Consider the following 15,973-nt stretch of genomic DNA (forward strand, 5'->3'; position numbering starts at 1 on the left):
AACTAAATAGAATAAATCTCTTGTACGGTACACGTACAAAACAATGGCAACATCTTGAAGGAGAAGCACCGCAAATCAGAACATGTATGCCATGCGTTTCTATTGCAACAAACCATTGTAAGCTACCGTGTGGTTGTATTTTACCCCTGAGTTAAATTTCTACAAAGGGTGGTTTATCTAGGCCAAAGGAGGCTTGTTGCTGCTTCAGATTTGTTGCAAAGTACAGCAAATCGCCTTCTCAATCCGGAGAAGGATCCAGCTATGGCTTAGCGCTGAAGACAAAGACAAACTCAGCTTCAAAGATGGCGACAGACATCCCCAGACTTTAGTCCATTTATTCCGGCAAAATTTGGAGGTAGCTATCAAGTTCTTCTAAAGAAAACTGCCTTCATTGATGAAGTGGAAATACAATTAAAGTGTGTTCCTTACATCTTTCTCTCCTCTTCCTTTAAGTCACTCGTGGCCTTTCCCAAAGAGAGGAGAGGAGACAGACCAAGCTAATTTGAACACTTGAAAAGCAATCTTTTGAAAAAATTACATATAGTGGGCTACCCAAAGATGTCTGCAGACAGGAGAGAACATATTAAAGAACCCTGGCTCAGCTTGTGCTCTGGTTCTGCTAAAAGCAACATCACAAGAACACACATACCGACGCATCCTTCAGCGGCAACCTTGTGGTGTGGTGAGTGGGACGGTAGAGCCCGAGTCATAATCCAAATCCACCGCGGTGTGAGCGCTTGTGCTGAGGTTACTCAAGGAGGTGCCAGTTCCCAAGTGCTGACGGTCTCGCAGACTCTGGATGTAACTCTTTGGGGAGCAAGCGGGAAATGAGAGATTATGAGATTACCTCAGGGAAATTTAGAATCAGGCCTTCTCTTCAATAAGCCGGTACTGGCAAGGGTGTGAGGAGCTCGCATTAGGAACTCGCTCACGTTTTTTAAAGCACCTCACTCTAGCCACTTTTGATGTGAGTAAGGGCCTCCCAAGGCAGAACAATAGGATGGACGTTATGATTACAAGTAGTCCTCGATTTATAACCATAATTGAGCCTAACTTTTTGTTGCTGTGAATTTTACCCCATTTTACGACTTTTCTTGCCACAGTTGTTAAGTGAACCACTGCAGTTGTTCAGTTAGCAACATGGATGTGAAGTTAATTTGGCTTCCCCTTTGACTTCCCCTGTCAGATGGCCTCGCCGAAGGGGATCATATGACTCAAGAGATATTTTGTAGGGCGGGTCACATTGTTCAACTTTCAATTTCCCGAGGGACCTTGGGCAGCTCACAACAAAGAGAACAACATCTGAAAAATAACAATTTAAAAAGTAATTTAAAACCCATACTAAAACCATGCCTATTTCTTGTGGCCTTGGGGATTGTAATGATATTTTGGTGGGTTCCTCCCGGTTTGGACTAGATTCTCCGAACCGGTAGCAACCCGCTGGTGATGTCACTGAACTGGATTGGCTGGTGCCGGTCCCTGGGTGCCGTCATCTTTTTTTAAAAAATTTTTAATTTTTGAATGGTGATGTCATTGAACTGGATTGGCTGGTGCCAGTTTGTGGGTGCTGCCATCTTTTTTTTTTTTTTGAATTTTTTTTACTGTTTTGAAGGTTTTTCCTGTTCTGTTGCTTGTAAAATGGCCCTCCCGCCCATCCCCGGGTTTAAACAGACCTTTATTCCTTCGCCCGAAGCTCAGCTGAGCAACTCCTCAGCTGTGTTTCGGGACGATTCCAGCTACTGAGTATGTGCGGAAGCCAAATTGCATGAGGGAAGGCACACACGCGCACACACAAAACACTGGAATGTGAACTGGTGTCAAAGGTAAGTGGAACCCACCCCTACTTTAAAATGTAATTTAGATGAGCATGGTAATGAAATAATGAAATATTTCATCTAACAACTTGTTAACATTTTGTTTGTTTCATTATTACAACTGTCATAAATTGCCAAGCCTGTTGATCATGTGATCCTGGGGATGCGGCAACAGTTGTGACTTTTTTCAGTGCTGCTGTAAACTTCAGTCAATAAACAAATGGTTGTAAGTCAAGGACTCTCTTTACTTTATTTATTACTTATTAGAGTTTTATCCTGCCGTTGTTAATTTATAAGTATTCAAGGTGTGGTAATACTCCTTCCTCCTCCTATTTTCCCCACAGCAACAACCCTGTGAGGGAGGATGGGCTGAGAAAGAGGGAACTGGCCTGAGGTCATTCAGATGGCTTTTCGTTCTTATAATGCTGTTCATTATTTGTTTGCCTGTTCATTACATTTACATTGTTGCAATAAAAGTCCAAGATGCTGGCCTTCCAAGAGACTCTGAGTTCTGGTCCTGCATTAAAAATCAGTTGGGTGACTTCGGACCAATCCTTCTCTCTCAACCCAACCTACTTCTCAGGGATGTTGTAGTGGGAAAAATAGGAGGAGGAAGGAGTATTGTGTGTGTTTGCCACCTTGAGTTACTGATAAAGTAATGAAGGTGGGTTAAACATCTAAAAATAAAATAAATAAAATACTACTATATATTGTATTGTTCAGAGTATAAGATGCACCTTTCCCCCTCTAAAAGTGGCTGAAATTTTGGGTGTGTCTTATACTCAGAAAGTAGCTTTTTTGGAGCTTTTCCCCCAGCCCTAACAAGGTGTTAACGATCTTCCCTGCTTACAGGCTTGTTTTCATGGCTACTCTGAAGTTTTTTTTTCCAGCCCTAAGTCTTTGCAGGCTTGTTTTCATTGCTACTCCCTCCAAAAAGGGCTTTTTTCCCCAGCCCTAACCAGGGAATAAAATGAAGTGCTGAAGCTGACCAGACTAAGAATGCCAGCCAGAGGAATATCTGTTAGGTAGACCACTCCCTATTTTCCTCTCCAAAACTAAGGTGAGCCTTATACTCCAATACCGTATGTTCCTGCATTTTTCAGCAGGTTTCCTCTTTCTCACACACTTTACTTATAAAGCAGAGCTACAAAAATATCTGGGTCACAGATCAAATATTTAGAAAAGAACCCTACTGAAGTACGAAAAGAATTTCCCTCACCTCCAATTATCAGGGATCCTGACTCCCCTCTGCCACGAAGATAGCTTCCTATTCTGATGCTTCCCCAGTTATACAGGTAGTCCTCAATATGCAACCATAATGAGCCCAAAATTATGTATTTTATTATGAATGGGGTTTTTATGGGGTTAGTTTTAGATATTATATTCAACTTCGCTTATTACTTTGTATCTTTTGTATTTGTATTCTATTTTGTAAGCCACCCTGAGTTCTTCAGGATTGGGTGGCATAGAAGTCAAACAAACGAACAAACAAACAAACAAATAAATTTATCACATTTGTTAAGTGAATCACTGCGGTTGTTAAAGTTAGTAACATATTTAGTAACAAAAATATCAAACCTAAACACATTTTAGCTGTTATACATAACTACAATACAGAGAAATTGCAAAGCTAACCTAACAGTGAATAGCCATTAACAGTGAGTAATCAGACAAAGAGAAACAGAGAGGGTGACTCGGAGAAATAAGCTATAAACTCTAGCTCCCTCTTGTGACAGTCAGCAACACCTGCAGCCAATATATTGCCAACCCAACAGTTATGGACAACAGAATCCTAACAGTGCTCTTGGATGGCAATTTTCCCAGAATGAAGAGAACAGAGATCCTCCAATTCATAGGCCCTTGGGTCAAAGAAGGAAATAATAGCTATTTTGCATATTAACTCACTTGACTGACAAATTATTTAAGAGCTGATTTGCTGCTCTTCAAATCAGGAATGTTTCCCAAGGGCCTTGAAAGCCACTTCCTAGGTCTTATTGAATCAGCATAAAATGAATGAAAATATGGAATGATTTTGATACATTTTATGCTGCTATAATAAAACATGGATGCAAGACAGTTATCAATCTTTTTAACAGACTAATAGAGTTGGAAGGGATCTTGCAGGTCATCTAGTCCATCTAGAATCTGCCTCTACCTAGGACTGAACTCACAACCTCCTGATTGTGAGGCAAGAGCTCCACCTCCAGGCCACAGCAGCTGTTAAAAGCTGCTGTAATTAATAGGCTCATAAAAAGCTAATTTAATTAGAACCTAATTAAATTAGCTTCTGGATAAAGCTAAGACATGCATTGTAGCATATATACATATAGGAATATGTATCTGTATATATGGAGGACACATTGAGCATTAATAGAAAAAAATGAAATAAAATTCTGGGCGAGAAAGTAGATCTTCTGGGGTTGCAAAGGCAATGAAGAAGGAGCCAAGCAACTCTTCATAGGAAAGGGATTCTCAAACAGGCACAACACGTTGATCAGAATTATCATTTTTAGCACCCCCAAAGCCATTCTGAGGAAAGCTTGGCGAGGCTCCATTGGCTGAGATGGTGGGACTGGCTTCCTAGAAGGGGCAGAGCAGCCACTGGTGGCAGCTACTCACGGGCGCGAGGACGTCTCCGGCACAGCGTTTGATGGCACTGGCCTTGTGCCGGTAGGAGCCTTCCTGTGGAGCTTGGCACTGCCTCTTTTTGGCTTCCCGCTGTCGAATCCGCAAGAGTTGCAATTGTTTCTGGCGCCGATTCAGGACCACTGGGCCATAAGAAAAGAGACGTGAGACTTGATGGTGGGGCCTTAGCTTAAAATCCAGCACGCAACCAGCCTAGCCCAGCCCCAGCTTGGGAGAAAAAGAGAAGCTTTGATTCCAATTATGGCCTCTGGCTTACAGGTTCTTGGAGTTTGTCTTGCCTCCTACTCCTTCCCTCCTCCGCCTCCTTCAAGAGCAGAAAGACTAAAAATATCTGTTCTGTTGTTATTATAACTGTAACTTGTTGTTTGTATTCTTATGATTTATATTAATATTGATTGTTTCTTCATTGCTTATTTGACCCCTATGATAATCATTAAGTGTTGTACCACATGATTCCTGACAAATGTATCTTTTCTTTTATGTACCCTGAGAGCATGTGCACCAAAGACAAATTCCTTGTGTGTCCAATCACACTTGGCCAATAAAGAATTTTATTCTATTCTATTCTGTTGTTTGTATCCTTACGATTTATATTAATATTGTTTCCTTACTGCTTATTTATACCTTATGACAATCATTAAGTGTTCCTGACAAATGTATCTTTTATGTACACTGAGAGCATATACACCAAAGACAAATTCCTTGTGTAATTCTATTCCTATTTCTATTCTACTCCATAAAATTCCTAAAAATCTCAGCTTAAAAACTCACTTAACAAATATTTCACTTAGCAACCAAAATTTGAGGTTGAATTATAAGTATTTTTTAAATATACATTTTATTGATTTTTATCATATAAAAGAGTACACACAACACAAAGGGTTGAATTAGAAGTCGAAGACTTACAGGGGCAAAAGAAGGACAGCAAGAAAAAAATGAGACACTCTGTTACTCCCTAGGGCCCTGACGGCGAACCTATGGCATGCGTGCCCCAAGTGGCACATGGAGCCCTCTCTGCAGGCACATGAGCCATTAACCAGCTCAGCTCCACTGCACATGTGCGAGTGCCTCCTGCCGGCCAGCTGATTTTCGAGTCAGACAAGCTCATGTTTTCTCCTCACTTTGCCTTCCTAGATCTCTGGAGATTCCACCCTAGGGCTGTTCAGGCACGCAAGGCTTTTCCCCTCTCCCACCGCTGTTTTGGGACGGATGTGAGGCCAAAAACGGGGAGAGTCGCTCCAGGACCGCCTTCTGCCGCATGAGTCCCAGCGACCGGTTAGGTCCCACAGAGTTGGCCTTCTCCAGGTCCTGTCGACTAGACCAGTGTTTCCCAACCTTGGCAACTTAAAGATATTTGGACTTCAACTCCCAGAATTCCCCAGCCAGCGAATGCTGGCTGGGTAATTCTTGGAGTTAAAGTCCAGATACCTTCAGGTTGCCAAGGTTGGGAAACACTGGGCTAGACAATGTCCTTTGGTGGGGCCTAGGGCAAGACCCTTCTCTATGGGGGGCCCGGGACTCTGGAATCAGCTCCCCCCGGAGATTCACACTGCCCCCACCCTCCTTACCTTCCGCAAAAGCTTAAAGACGTATCTGTGCCGCCAGGCCTGGGGCCATTAGACTGACGAATGTAGTATGTTTTGTGGTGCGAATGGCAATGAATGATTTTAATAATAATTAATAATAATAATTTATTGGATTTGAATGCCGCCCCTCTCCGTAGACTCGGGGCAGCTAACAACAATGATAAAAACAACATGTAATAATCCAATAATAAAACAACTAAAAACCCTTATTATTTAAACCCTTATTTAAATCTTATTAGAGTTTTGCAATTATATTAATTGGATTTTTAGATATGTATATGGTATATTGTTTTTGATATGTTGTGAGCCGCCCCGAGTCCTCGGAGAAGGGCGGCATACAAATCCAATAAATAAATAAATAAATACATGCGCGGTGGGTGGCATACACACATGTGCAGGGGGCGGGACGTGCGGGAGGGGCATTGCATTATGTGTGTGGGCACTCACGCAGGTGCGACAGTGTGCGCGCGCACACTTTCAGCACCCGAGGGGGGAAAAAGGTTCGCCATCACTGCCCTAGGAAGCCCGTATCCAGCTAGGCCTACTCCTTCCAGTCCGATCCGAGATTTCCACTCACCGTCCGTGTGGGAGAAGCCTTCAGCGGTGACTTTCCACTGCAGCAGGAGGCCCATCAAGGCAAGGGCAGGCCACGTCGCCAGCACTGCCCAGCCGCACCAGCAGAGCAGGGAGGAAGGGGCCAGGCGCAGGCGGTCATAGACATGGTGGCCCAGAGCCAGGTTCTCCACCGCGTAGTCCAAGCAGAGAGTCAGAACAGCAGCCCCAAACACGGCCGTGGAGATTATTGTGAGGACCTTCTGCCAGCGCAGTGCCAAGACAGCACCTAACAGGGACAAACCCAGCAGGACCCCGGCAGGGACCCACCCATTGGGCAGTTCGTAGAAAGGCTCGGTGGCTACCAGCCCAGCCGTGGCCACCAGCAAGCCAAGCAGGAGGCCTGTCAGAAACAACCCCACCGAGTGCACCAGCATAGTAACCAAGCCGCACAAGACTCCGATGCCCAGGGCAATGCCAGCGCTGACCTCCAAGCTCAGCTGGGTGTCCAAGATGCGCTCCTTATAGCAAAGCAGAAAGATCACAGCGGAACCGAAGAGGAGGCCGGAGAGAAACATGATGGCCTTGAAACACCGGTACCCTATTGATAGGAAAGAAGGAAATAAAGACCACCAAGGCAAGCGAACGCACATTTTAAGAATAGGAGGGCAACTGAAGAAACATTCTATCCAAATACTCACAAGGGTTCAGTTGATTCTAAATAGTAAGAAAAGTGGCCAGAGAAATAAGAGGCTGATGTTCTTTTTTTTAAACAGCCTTGCTGTCATAATTATTTAGAACAAAGGTTTCATGCAATTTGCAATGTGGATTTGCCGCTATCATTATTATTACTACAAAACAATTTTTGGAACGTGATGTTATTGGAAAGATACGACGGACATTGTGCTCACTGGAGCTTGGTTATTTGGCTCATGGGTTGAAAAGGGGAAAATGTAATGGATGACTTTAAAACAACAGCCTTTTTTTTCGTGATTCTTTTCTGGGTTACAGGTCAAGAAAATAAGAATAAAGACAATATTTTGCTCTCACTATGCACTTCAGAATGGATAATTACACACACAAAAAAGAGGTGGCTTTGTTTTTCTTCAAGATGAGAATTACTGTGATAAATTATATCACTGGTGGGAAGAAAGGAGAACCATGATTTCAAACTAAGGAAACCCTACAGAGAAGTAAAATATGAGTGAGTGTGTGTGTGTGTGTGTGTGTGTGTGTGTGTGTGTGTGTGTGCTGGTATAGATCTATTTCAAGCTTTTTAGCTTTCGTCAGCCAAGCCATACCCTTCTAGGATTCGAACCTGGGCTGCTTATGCCTTGCTAGGCAGTGATTTTTCCTCTAAGCCACAGGATCTACTCCCTTTTATCAGTTGATAAATATATATACAGTATATATATATTGAACAGTGGAGTTTTAAGGTGAATATTGATGTAACAATTTAGGGTATATACTAAAAGATTCATCACATATTTGTTGTTTCTTTTTTGTTGTTGTTTGTTAGGTGTGTTTTATCAATTTAAAAAAAGATGAGAATTACTGGTACCTCCAATCTTCACAGTGGAAGAAAGGATGGAAAAACTGATGGAGTTTGCAGAGGTGGTCAAATGTATCGCCTTAATCAAAGAAAATGTCTAGTTTTGTTTCTATGTGCTTGGAAACTCCTTCACAAATTGGTGCTTGGGACAGAAAAAAATAAATGATTTTTGGGATTTGCTGATTTAGGTGAATCTGTTGTTATAGAAATGACTAATAAACTAAGAGTATAAGATGCACCTTTTTACACACACACCTCCCCAAGAGGGTGAAAACTTGGATGTGTCTTATACACTGAGCACTTTATTCTTCTTTTCTCCACACTTTCCCCCTTTTTCCCTTCTCTACTTCCCTATCTTTATTTTCATTTATTATAAAATTTAATAAAAAAACGATGAAAAAAAATGACTACCTCTTCTACCCCAGTCCATTCTGTCTTTTTCTTGCTTCACTTCAATTTGCTATATTAACTAATCTGCAGGGCATTCTGCAGCCATTCCCATGTACTTGTATTTAGCTGCAACTTCTTATGACTGTTTTCCAAGAGGTAAAGATTTAGTTGCTCCCCTTCTTCTTTTGGTTTCTTGGCGAGACAAGGCACCCCTCCTTTCAAGGTGGATATGGGGCACACTGAAAAGCAACACAGCAGGTCTTCCACTCCAACAGAAGATAATATTTGTAGCTCACCAACTTGGGCTCTTGGTGCTCTCAGAGCTTAATTTTTTTTCCTTGCAAATATTTCATGACCAAACTAGATAACATCATCAGTGCTAGAAGGAAATGGGGTTTGTTCTAGCACTGATAATGTTACTTAGCTCGGCTACAAAACAACTACAAGATAATAATGAAGCTCAGAGAGCACCAATAACCCTACACTGTGACTTTTCAACAAAATTCAACATAAACTTTTCAGAAACTTTAAGACAGTCTCCATTTCACTAAATGTTGGTCAAGGCCTGAAGACATAGCCTAAAGCTTCCCTTCCTTATGAGTGCAAGGCATGAAATCATGGAGAAAGCACAACCTTAGACTCCTTCCCCAGTTGTTAGGGATGCTTGCTGGGAATTCTGGAAGTTGTTGTCCTAACAGGTATCAGGCAGCCACTCTGCTAACACAGATTCACAGGGAGGGCAGGTAAGAATAATTTCAGTGATTGGAAAGATAATACATGAATGTTGGAAACAAAAGTTTTGCTTGGTCATCTCCCAAGCTGTGGGAGAGCTACCTGATCAGCTACTTAATGTATTTTGCCAATTACTTATAATAATGTGTTCATCTCAAGACAAAGCAAAAACTGTTCCAGAAACTGTAATTCTGACATTGTTTTTGACCTGGAGCTGCACAACACTTCTATGTGTGAAAGAAAAGTTTGTGCCTTTCAGATGCACCATGCAAACCTGCCTTCCTGCTCTACAGAAAGGCATCGGTTTGAATCCTTGTTACCCAAGCGGGAGCTGCTAAGAAAGAGGAGCTGGGGATCACCGAAGGAGCAGGTGGCAAAGGAGCTTGCAACAACAACAAAAATGTCCCCTTCCCTTCTACTCACCGAAACAGCAGTAAGCCACTCCAAAAATGCAGCAGAGAGCACAAACCACGCAGGGCACCACTTCATAGTGCCTTTCTGAGAGGAGACTGCAAGGGTCCAAGACGGGCTCAGTGGGCTCTGCTGCCCCTTGATTAAAACCCCGGGGGTCAAGAGTGACAGCAACCGGTAGCAGCAAGGTCGGATCCATGCTCAGGAGCCAGGAAACAGCTCAGCTTGCCAGAGCCATTCAAACAGAAAGAGCAGCCTAGAGAGAGAATTTTGTTAGGGCTTGAAGATTAGATTGCTAGAGTTGGAAGGATTCTAGTCCAACCCCGACTCAAGCGGGAGTCCCTACACTATTTCAGACAAATGGCAGTCCAACCTCCCTTTGAAAGTCTCAAGTGTTGGAGCTCTCACAACTTCCGCAGAGAAGCTGTTCCACTGGTTGATTGCTCTCACCATCAGAAAGTTTCTCCTTATTTCCATCTTAAATCTCTCCTTGGTCAACTTTAATCTGGTTTTCCTTGTGTGGCCTTCTGGTGCTTTGGAAAACAGCCTGACCCCCTCCTCTCTGCGGCAGCCTCTCAAATATTGGAACACTGCTATCATGTCACCCCTGGTCCTTTTTTTCACCAGAGAATCTCTTCGAAGAGAATCCCAGAGGGCTCAAATCCGCCTAACTTCTCTTCCTAATTAGGACCAAGATCCGGCATATTATGTTACACTAGAAAAATGGAGAAAGTACAGTGAAAGGAAGAAGAATGGAAGAGAGGAGTTAGAAGAGAGAGAAGGAGGAAAGGAAAGAGAAGAGAGGAGAAGAGAAGAGAATAAAGAAAGAAGATAAGAGGGGAATTAGGGAAGAGGAGAAGGAGAGAGGGAGGGAAAGTAGGTTTAGAAGGAGATAGGGTAGGAAAGGAAGAAAAAAATGAAGGGCTGTGAGAGATAGAAAGAGAGGATGGTAAAAAAAAACCAACCTTGAACTAATAAAGCAATAAGATAAATATAGAATATATTTGTAAAGGTTTTGTAAAAGAATGAAATGAGAAATGAGATGATGAATATGTGAAAATGTCTGTATGGTAATAGAAATAAAAAACTTTTATATAAAAAAAATTATGTTACACTACACCCCATTGCAAATTTCATTTGCAATGTAGCCCTCAACTTACAACCATTTTATTTAGAAGCTATTCAAAGTTGCAACAGCAGTGGGGGGGGAAGTAATTTAGGACCATTTTATTACACTTATGAACGTTGCAGCATCTCTATAGTCACACGATCAAAATTCGGACCGCCTGGAAATTGGTTTGCATCTGATGGTTTGCTGTATCCCTGGATTTTATGGTCATCTTTGGCGACTTGACGATGGGGGAGCCAGATTTGCTTAACAACCTGTGTTACTCACTTAAGAACTGGAGTGATTCGCTTAGCGGCAAGAGGTTGTAAAATGAAGCAAAACTCACTGAACAACTGCCTGTCGTGTTTCTTAGCCACTTCCCTCTCCCTATCTATCCCCCTCTAACCAAATCTGGCAACGATCAAGCAGCAAATCCGAGCCAACGTTTATGCATTCAAACTGGAATCTCCCCTCTCATTCCCCCATGGAGGTTTATAAGGACATTTAAATTCAACGGCTATTGAAATCTGGTCATCAGCCAGAAGTTTGGGAGTCCTATTCCCAGCTCTGTCAGGAAAAGGGGAAGCTTTGTTAATTGGAGCAGAAGGTAAAAGTGGGAGCCAGAACTTCTGGGCTCTCGTCCCAGCTTTGGGGGGAGACGGGACAGTATCCACCATTGTTCAGATGGGTCTTATTTAGAGAGGGGAGCCAGGCAAGGAAATGTAGGCAATTTAAGACACCCTGTAATTAAGATGTCCCTAACCCAGCATACTACAGCCCCACAGGACCCTAATACGTTCCCTTATTTCCCTGCAGGATCATCTACTCAGCTTTTTCGTCTGACAACTTCACTATTTACTTTCCACTTTTAGCATTTCTGGCCCTGCTCAAAACAATCTGTTCAGACAAGCACTGATGTTCAGGTAACTTTTGAGAGGGCTATATCAAGGTACCCTCACCCTACTTCAGCCACACTTTTGAAAATAAAAATACTCTGTAAAATATGGCATCAGACTTTTTTAAGGGTGGGGGGGACAGCAATCAGGAAAAAGCAAAAAAAATAATTTTCAATTTTAAAAACCTTCTCCATCATAAATGCAGTTACAAGGAGGCTCTTGGACTTAGAATAATTTCGCCTGTGCCAGATAATTGAATAACTAAGGCTAGTCCTAAAGTTTGAGGGTTTATATATACACTGGTCAAAAAAGTAAAGGGAACACTTAAACAACACAATATAACTCCAAGTAAATCAAACTTCTGTGCAATCAAACTGTCCACTTAGGAAGCAACACTGATTGACAACCAATTTCACATGCTGTTGTGCACATTCAACTTTGTACAGAACAAATATCCAATGAGAATATTTCATTCATTCAGATCTAGGATGTGTTGAGTGTTCCCTTTATTTTTTTGAGCAGTGTATTTCATATATAACCATAGCAGATTATTCCAGTCTTACCATCACTTTTTTTTCCTCCACAAATATCTATCCATAATCATGCAAGGAAAGGATTTCAAAAGTCTTCAAGATTACCCCAAGCCTGAGAAAATAAGCTTTAAAGTGATTGGACCCACAAATCAGACTTTTTTTTTCTTTCCAGAGGAGCAAAGCACCTCTGTATCCATGTGTAGATAGTAAAATATTAAAAGTTCATTGAATGGAGGAAGAAAACAGTATGAAAGTATAGGAAGCATAAGATGACTTGAATGAAGCTGGGATTCTTACCTGGGTTAATTTAAGCTGGTGCATAAACTTCTAAGAGAGAGACCTTTGAGCTTGGAAGGCACAATCTCACACCCATACATCCTCTTTTTGGGGAGCTTTCAAGTGCGAGGCCTGGGGAAACACACACATATGTGCCACGTTTCGACATGCCAGCTAAACCAAATGGGTTGTCCTATTTTTTGTCTGCAGGCTTCATGTAAACAAACAAACAAAAGTACAGTATCTCCTTTTTCTCCACCCGCAGTTCCTAACCCAGATTATGGAGATCAAAAGAGTCCACAGCATTCCTTTTTTAAAAAAGGCACTGGGCTCCTTTAAGGAAAAGAAACAGCTGGGAGGCCGAGGGAAGGGATGGATTAGTCAGCCATTCTCAATTGTTTTGCAGGGGGGCTCAAACTTGGCAACTTTTAAGACTTGTGGACTTCAACTCCCAGAATTCCCTGGCCAGCATAGCTGGTCAGGGAATTCTGGGAGTTGAAGTCCACAAGTCTTAAAAGTTGCCAAGTTTGAAGGGGGGGGTGGGTTTGCAGCGAAATTCTGTTAATAATAATAATTTAAATAAAGACGCGGAGCAACCGTTTCCGTAGCCGCAGTTAAAAATGGGATTGTTTCTTATACGAAGAGGATGTTTCTTACTGTTCGTTTTTTTTAAAAAACCACGCCTTTGGCTCCTTTAAAAGTTTTAACCCCGAAAGGAGGCTTGTCTCCGGCGGAGTCCAGGAGAAGCTCCTTCCAACACCCGGCAAGGCTCAAAGCCGAATCACCCTCCACCTCTTGGAAAGACAACCCCCCCCCTCCAATTCCCCCTTTCCTCCAGTCACGTGTCCAAGTCCAACTTGGCAAAAGTCGCCCCCTCCCCACTCGACCTCCGGAGGATGATGCAAACAAGCAAAACCAAGGAGAAACTCGGTCCCTGGCAGGAGAGCGAAGAGGGAGGGAGGGTGGGAGGGGGGGTGGGAGGGAAGAAGGGAGGGAAGGAGAAAGAAAGGAAGGGAAGAAGAAAAGAAAGAAAGGAGGAAGGAAGGAAAGAAAGAAAGAAAGAAGAGGAAGGGAGAGAGGAAAAGAAAGAAGGGAAGAAGGGAGGGAGGAAAGAAAGAAAGAAGGGAGGAATGAAATGAGGGAGGGAGGAAAGAAAGAAAGAGAGAGGAGAGAGAGAAAGGGAGGAAGGAAAAAAGAAAATAAAGAAGGGAGGAAGGAAAGAAAAAAGGGAAGGAGAGAGGAAGATGGGAGGGAGGAAGGAACGAAAGAAAGAAGGGAGGGAGGGAGGAAAGGAGGAGTGAAAGGAGGGAGGAAGGAAAGAAAGAAAAAAGGGAGGAAGGAAAGAAGAAAATAAAGAAGGGAGGAAGGAAAGAAAAAAGGGAAGGAGAGAGGAAGATGGGAGGGAGGAAGGAACGAAAGAAAGAAGGGAGGGAGGAAAGGAGGAGTGAAAGGAGGGAGGGAGGAAAGAAAGAAAAAAGGGGGAAGGAAAGAAGAAAAGAAAGAAGGGAGAAGGAAAGAAAAAAGGGAAGGAGGGAGGGAGATAGGAGGGAGGGAGGAAAGAAAGAAAGAAGGGAGGAAGGAAGGAAAGAAAGAAGGGAAGAAGGAAGGAAAGGAGGGAGGGGGAAAGAAGGAAGGGAGGGATGAAAGGAGGGAGGGAGGGGAAAAAGGGGGAAGGAAAGAAGAAAAGAAAGAAGGGAGGAAGGAAAAAAAGGGAAGGAGGGAGGAAGGAAAGTAAGAAGGGAGGAAGGAAAGAAGGATAGAAAGAAGAGAAGAAGGGAGGAAGGAAAGAATGAAAAAAGGAAGGGAAGAAAGGGGGGAGGGAGAGAGGAAGGAAGGGATCGCCGATCGTAGGTGGCTCCACGGCTCTTGAGAACTCCGCATCCACAGCGACGGAAAAGCCAGTACGAACGAAGTTGTGAAAAACCTCCGCGCTAAAAACTTACCAGTCTGGGGAAAGGGTCCCACCGCCGCGCGCGGTCACGGTCCCTCTGCAAAAGCAACATGCCCCAAGGCTCCAGGCAACAACCCCCACCCCCCCTTTACCGGAGACTCCGAGATGGGCCGAAAAGAAGAAAAGAAAAAAAACCCGAGCTCTTCCCCGGAGGGTCGAAAATGCCCCCTCACTCACACACGCGCACACACACACACACAACCGCCGCGCGTGCGCCCCCCCTGCCCCCCGTGCAAAACTCGGCGAAAGAAGCCTCCGCCGCGACAGCTGAAAAGTGACCTCACGAGGCGGGAAGGAGGGGCTAGAGAAAAAGTTGGCGGGGGGGGCGAAAGCGGCTTCGCTGTGTGTGTGTGTGTGAGAGGAAAGCGAGGGGTTCGGCGCCGCCTCCTGATTCCTGGGGGAGGAAAGAAGACGGAGACGGAGACGGACCAGCCTTTTTCTGTTCTTGCGGGGGGGAGCGATCTGGGGAAACATCGTTTGGTAAAGGGAACCCCCCCTCGACGACCGAAATGGTTCCTTCCAGCCGGAGAGAATCACTCGATTGTTTTGCAAAAGAAAAGAAAGGCGCGATTTAAAAAGCGGGCGTGATTGACAGGGGAGGGAAAGGAGCTCTTCTGATTGCAAGGCGGTGGGAAAGCGGGGTTTATTTCCCCCGCGGCGTCCATTCTTGCTTTCCTGGAGTTTGGGAGCAAAGGGATGCCTGGCCGCCCACCCAGGGCAGCCGCGCGCTTCCCTCAGCACGCCAGCCAGAAATCTTGTGGAAGAATCTCGCCCTCCCGACGAGAGAGAGCCCAGCCCGACGGCTCTGCATCCGGCCTCGGCTCCAAGGAATGCCGGCCGGGCTCGGAGCTGGGCCAGCTGTCGGAGCAGGTGCCTCAAGCCAAGGCAGCCTCCGACAAGCGGGACAAGGAGTGGCTAAGTGGGGTGGGAGAGGCCGGAGATGGAGAATGCGGGGATTGCTGGGAGGCTGAACCCCAATGATGCCTCTGGCTTGCTGTCTAAAGGGGATGGTAGCATTTAGACTTATATACAGCTTCACAATGTTTTACAGCCCTCTCTAAGCAGTTTATACAATCAGCCAATTGCCCCCAACAATCTGTGTCCTCATTTTACCCACCTCGGAAGGATGGAAGACAGAGTCAACCTTGACCCTACTGAGACTCAATCTGCCAAACTGCTGGCAGACCTATAAGCGCCCACAGAGCTGGCCTCCTCCAGGTCCCATCGACTAAGCAACGCAGGTTGGCGTGGCTGCGGGGGAGGGCCTTCTCTGTTGCGGCCCCACTCTATGGAATCTATCCCCCCTCCATGTCTGTATTGCTCCCACCATATTGGCTTTCCATAAGGCCACGAAGACCTGGCTTTGCCGGCAGGCCTGGGGGCCATGAATCAACAACTATCATGGCCAAATTATTTGAATGTCATGTATGCATGTTGATGGGTTAGTTTATTATGGCTTTTAATTAATGGTTTTATCATTTAGATTTTATATTTGACTTCTTTTTATGGTTTCTGTAATTTATACT

At 44.2% G+C, this 15,973-nt stretch overlaps 1 protein-coding gene across 1 annotated transcript; it reads right to left on the bottom strand.

The window, feature by feature from the left end:
• Positions 1 to 295: 295 nt before the first annotated feature.
• LOC139161365 (transmembrane protein 198-like) lies at positions 296 to 14,677 on the bottom strand. The gene is made up of 6 exons (XM_070740400.1): positions 14,440 to 14,677; positions 12,518 to 12,628; positions 9,696 to 9,939; positions 6,624 to 7,199; positions 4,434 to 4,582; positions 296 to 807 (listed from the first exon to the last, which is right to left on the bottom strand). The coding sequence occupies exons 3-6, from the start codon at positions 9,880 to 9,882 to the stop codon at positions 661 to 663; spliced, it is 1,059 nt and encodes a 352-aa protein (XP_070596501.1). The 5' UTR covers positions 9,883 to 9,939; positions 12,518 to 12,628; positions 14,440 to 14,677; the 3' UTR covers positions 296 to 660.
• Between the last annotated feature and the right edge of the window lie 1,296 nt (positions 14,678 to 15,973).

The sequence above is a fragment of the Erythrolamprus reginae genome, chromosome 2 (assembly GCF_031021105.1).
Source record: "Erythrolamprus reginae isolate rEryReg1 chromosome 2, rEryReg1.hap1, whole genome shotgun sequence".
NCBI classification, from domain to species: Eukaryota; Metazoa; Chordata; class Lepidosauria; order Squamata; family Dipsadidae; genus Erythrolamprus; species Erythrolamprus reginae.

Excerpts from the sequence above, each read along its gene's own strand:
- LOC139161365 (XM_070740400.1), bottom strand. The coding sequence starts at position 9,882 with ATGGATCCGACCTTGCTGCTACCGGTTGCTGTCACTCTTGACCCCCGG. Across the intron at positions 7,200-9,695 it reads AGTGGCTTACTGCTGTTTCG|GGTACCGGTGTTTCAAGGCC; the intron begins GTGAGTAGAAGG and ends TCCTATCAATAG. Across the intron at positions 4,583-6,623 it reads AGGCTTCTCCCACACGGACG|TGGTCCTGAATCGGCGCCAG; the intron begins GTGAGTGGAAAT and ends CTTATGGCCCAG.